The sequence below is a fragment of the Penaeus vannamei genome, chromosome 11 (assembly GCF_042767895.1).
Source record: "Penaeus vannamei isolate JL-2024 chromosome 11, ASM4276789v1, whole genome shotgun sequence".
Taxonomy (NCBI): Eukaryota; Metazoa; Arthropoda; class Malacostraca; order Decapoda; family Penaeidae; genus Penaeus; species Penaeus vannamei.
In genome coordinates, this window is record NC_091559.1 from 13831866 (window position 1) to 13836865 (window position 5000).

Consider the following 5000-nt stretch of genomic DNA (forward strand, 5'->3'; position numbering starts at 1 on the left):
TTTGGCCTTGGTACATATGCAGAAATAAATGAGTAAATATTATAATAATAATAATGATGAGAGAACTGAATTTGATGAATATACACTGCAAAACAAATTAGCACATCATATACGTGAAAATCCTACAAAATCATTTAGCAATATTGAAAAAACACTGCAAACTGTTCAACTTTAGACATTTATTGTGCATAAAAATAATGAAAACAAAAAAAATGACATATAATATAGTAGAATGGAGACTTCCTAAGATTCTTGAAGTAGAACACAGAAAATCTTAAACAAAATCTCTGCACAAGACCTAATAATAAACGTTACCTTAATTCTCTGACTGAGGTATAGGATTCCATAAAGATTTTCCAGTATGCATCTGAAATTGCTACCCAAAAAATGAATGCGCTAAACTGAACACTGTTCTTTCTTTTCTTTGGAAATAATAATAATAGTTATATAAATCCCGCAAAAGTTATTTCATATGAAAAATGTAAAAAACAATAAACTGGTTTATATCTACTTTTGGATCAAGACCACATATTGTTAATCACATTTTGCTAAAACATTTTCCAAAAGCATGAGAATCCCTTAAAGAAACTTACATTTCCCAAGAATTCATTATTTTAATGCGGATGATGATGCAAGCTCAAGAATACAGAAAAGATTTTTTAAGGAAATCCACTTATGGGTGTCAAACTCAAAACCCTTCATGGGCTAATTTTCCCTTCAGTTAACATCCTGAGGGCCAAACAAAAGGATCTATTCTGACTTTCCTAGATTATTTAATAAAAATTGGTATTATGTATTTGTACATTTGTTTTACTTATCAGATTTTAAATGGTGATACTAATTGTAAAAATATTTATATGACATTATTTTCCTTCATGGCAATCACAATTTCACAGGCTAATAATTCTTATCCCACAGGCCACTTGTGATCATCCTTGGGGACACGATTAGGCCAAAGAACATGAGTATGACACCCCTGGTCTATTTCATTCATTACATAAACACAAAAATAGACAATAAAACTCTAAGAGTGTAAGTGGTAATCTTAAAACACGAAAAACTGGCTTAATCAATCATGTAAAATGGCTGACTGTAAGATACAGAAGTGTAGTGGGCTGTATGTTTAACATCCTTGGTTTAAGAACTCTACAAAGCCCCCCCCAAAATAATGTAAATGACTGTTTGGATTCATACAATACTTTGTTACAATAACTAGCCTTGAATTATCATATAGGAACTTAGGATGCTTGTTTACTTTGAAAATATATAGAACACTCCTTAGAAAGAACTAACTCTCCAATACCAATTTCATAAAAAATGAAACATTATCAATGTTTAAATTATAGTTCAATATAATCCACTATTAACCACTAGCTGCCAGGTGGCATGCATGTACATGCCATGGCTGTTGTGGACAAAAAAACAGATGGAATCATATTGTGACCATTCCCGTGCCATTGGCTCCTTGGACAGAGTTTGTTTTTCTCCAATAGTAGCAGCTTCACTTAAATGGTAAAGATTTTAGGCAACAACACCTATAATGAAGGTAAAGCTTCAAAATTATATTTTTACAAATTATAGCAAAATAAAAGCTTTTAGGTGCCAAATGTTGCTCGCAAACTACCAAACAAGTAAACGGGAAACTGCCAATGTGCGCCAACAATCCAGTAAATATGTCCACTTGCCAAACTTTTTTACAAACTAATATACTAATTCAAAGAACCTAAAGAAAAATACAATCCCCACGAAGTATGAACAGGTACATTACATTACATTATATACAAACCTTAATCTCTGGTAATTTGCATAATTCTTTGATGACATCATTCATCTGTTCACACTGTGGGGCCCAATCTGCCATGAAATGAAGCACTGACAATGCACTGCTCCTGAAATGGGAATCAAAAAATTGAAGAGAATCTGTTACAGCAATTACAATTATTAAGTCTTTCACACACCTAACTCAAGGATGTTTTTCAAAAAGAGAATACTAATCTCAGATCACAAGGAAGTGTTACTTTCCACATTTTGTATTCCACTGCCATACAACAGAGGGTATCTATAAATGCCATGATGTGGGTGACTTTGATACTACCCCTGTACAGCTGCTAGACTACTTGGATTATTTTTTGTCATGAATACATTAAAAGTTTCAAGTAAGGTGTAATTTGGACTAGAAGGTTTGAAATAAAAATTTTCTTTACACAGAGTTGTTTCTCTATTAATTTACTATGCTGATTTGCCAAATATACTGATAACAAAGATATAACCATTTTACTAGTAAATTTTTAAAAGACACCCACTTATTTCCCACTGGCCTTCACCCATTAGCAGTCTTACAACAACCAAAACATCTGCACCAAATATATTCTAGCAAGATAAAGTTATTACACCTCCTGGTAAATTATTTGCTTTTTACAAGATTCAAAACTTCTCATGAAATTTGAAGTGCTTAGAATAAATCCAACATTCCTTCTCTGTACAAACCAAAATATAAACTATATAATTTTGTTGAAGTCAACAAATATCGAAAAATAAACTTCTTATTCTTTTACAGTTTACAAAAATAACAACTATGTAATTATTTTTACAATCTACAAATGTAAAAATATAAACCAAAGAAATTTTACAGCAAAATCAAACTGATATAGGTAGAACTTATCTAATATAAAACAGTGGGAGTGAAGAAAGGGGGACAGCCACAGAACTATGACACAAAATAGGTTAAATTTATGAATATTCACCCTAATACCCCATCATCTCCCCCTTGGCCTTTAGCAAAGTCATGATCAGTTGTGGCATGTTCTCACATAAGCTCCTGAAATAATCCAGTCATATCTTTGTGTGATGACCTCTCGCAGCTTCTGTACCAATGAGACTTGTGCATCCCTGATCTTCTCCTTCAGGACCTTCAAGGCATTCTGAATCAAATTTAAGTCCAAACTGTTGCCTGGCCACTTTATGATGGGGATATTCTTGTCATTAAGAGAGTCTTTCACATTTTTAGATCACAGTGGTGCCATGAATGGTATAAGAGTTTATCATGTGTTCCTTCAGAAATTGGATGTAATGATCCCCATTCATGTTCATATTCTTTGGCAGGAAGTTGAGTCCATCCCTCGCCCCAATCCAACTGAAAAATCCATATTTTCACAGCAGGAATGTGCTCCATTGTTATACTGGTGTACCTGGAGTCATATCGATTACATCTAAGAGAGTGCCTTGCACATAGTCTGTAGGTTGTTATGCCTCTTGTCACTGCTCTTACTGGACTAACGGACCTTTTGCCAGTCTGCCACTGACCAGTTCTTGTGATATTTAGCAAAAACAAGCCACTTACACCTCATAGTGTCAAGTCAGTAGGGGTTTGTGTGTTCCCATATGACTCGGTATGCCAAGGTGATGCTTGAGGTGGTGTTGGATGGTGCAAATGGTGATGTCTGTAAGTCTTGAGATCCTTTGCTGTCAGCCTAAGGTTCCTGTTTGAAGCCAGTTTGAGAAGGCGGTCAGTGAGTAGTGTCATCTTCCTTGACCTTTTTATACTGGGGTAAGGCATTATATGGAAACTCCCACAGGTCAGCATGCAGGTGCAATATAGTGGACTTCCTTCTCTTTATCCACCTCCCTTTTTCTTTCTCCTCCCATACAGGCTTTTTCCACATCTGTGAGTTGTGTGGAACCAATCTTGACTTGCCAGGTTGGGTCCAGAGCAGCAACAAAGTAGAGGGGAAAAAAAAAAAAAGTGAAAAGAAAATCACTGAGTGGGCACATAATCCTCTCAGTAGCATATATAGACAAGCACTGATTTGCTATCCAGCCTCCATCAAACACTCGGTGAGGGTTCCTGAGTTATCAGATAATGCTAAGTGATGCCATATAGGCTTGTATGAATTTTGGCACAATATAAATAGTGACTGCATGTTTGCCTCCTTTAGTGAGGATTGGTCCCTGTATTTCCTACACCCACTGTATATATTCTTTTTATACCTGTACCTGCCTTGTATAAATATGCCTAATTTGAATACCTTTATTTTGTGTGTTAGCATTTGTGTCTGGCAATTATTTCTTGTACCAATGAATCCAACTCTTTATCCTCTTAAAGAATAATATCTTCAATTTGTCCTTGCTTCATGCATCCAATCCATAAAGTTTAACCTAAGGGGATTGCAAGCGAAAAGTCTCCTTCAATGCACAAAGCGTATTTGTCTTATCTGTTTTACTGTATACAGCTCATGGTTAGTCTTTAAGATATGAACACATTAAGTCTGGGCAAATTGAATATAATATTCTTATTGAGGACAAAAAGTTGCAGTCATCTGTACAAGAAATAATCTGCAGACATAAACGGTAATGTCTAAATCCACTTAGTGCTCTCAAGTTTCAGCTCTATCTTCCTGTGAATACCGAGGTGAAGACAATGTTTCCTGGGGGAGGTGTTGGGAGGCAGAGCCCCACATCAACCCTCCCCTCAGGCAGTGCCCATAGGGGATGTCCAGTTATGGCAATTTAGATAGATAAAAATTGTAAAGAATTACCCAGCTCACTTTCCTTCAATATATTATTTCCACAATTTTCTTTGTAGACTTCATGCCTTCCAATAGCATCAGAGCCCAGACCATACTGTTTAAGAGTGCTTTTGCAAGGATAGAGCAATAAGGTAACTGGAATACGTCCGCCTAAGAGATCGCGACAATTTCAGTATCGTTGGATTCCTCTCACTGTCTAGACTTCAAATATATAGAAATGATTGCATGGAAACCCATTCTTGGCCCTGATAGCTAGGGAGGGTATGAAAGGTACCAGAGATATTGCAAATGATATACACAGACTCACGTCAATATATTGTCTAATGCAGGGGGCTGCTCTCTCTTGCTGTATTCACGGCATGGTAGAGAGTCAGACAGATTTGTCAACGCTGCTCTAGCATCACAGCCGTACACTCATGAATACATGGAGGATTATTTGTTTTCCTGGGTGGGGGTTGGGGGGCAGCAGCCCCC

At 36.2% G+C, this 5000-nt stretch overlaps 1 protein-coding gene across 1 annotated transcript in view; it reads right to left on the reverse strand.

Moving 5' to 3' along the window:
- Positions 1-5000, reverse strand: part of Grx3 (Glutaredoxin 3) — a 13595-nt gene that overhangs the window by 7410 nt on the left and 1185 nt on the right. The window contains exon 2 of the mRNA XM_070127026.1: positions 1787-1889. Within this exon, the coding sequence (XP_069983127.1) occupies positions 1787-1889 (103 nt within the window). The remainder of the gene's footprint in view (positions 1-1786; positions 1890-5000) is intronic.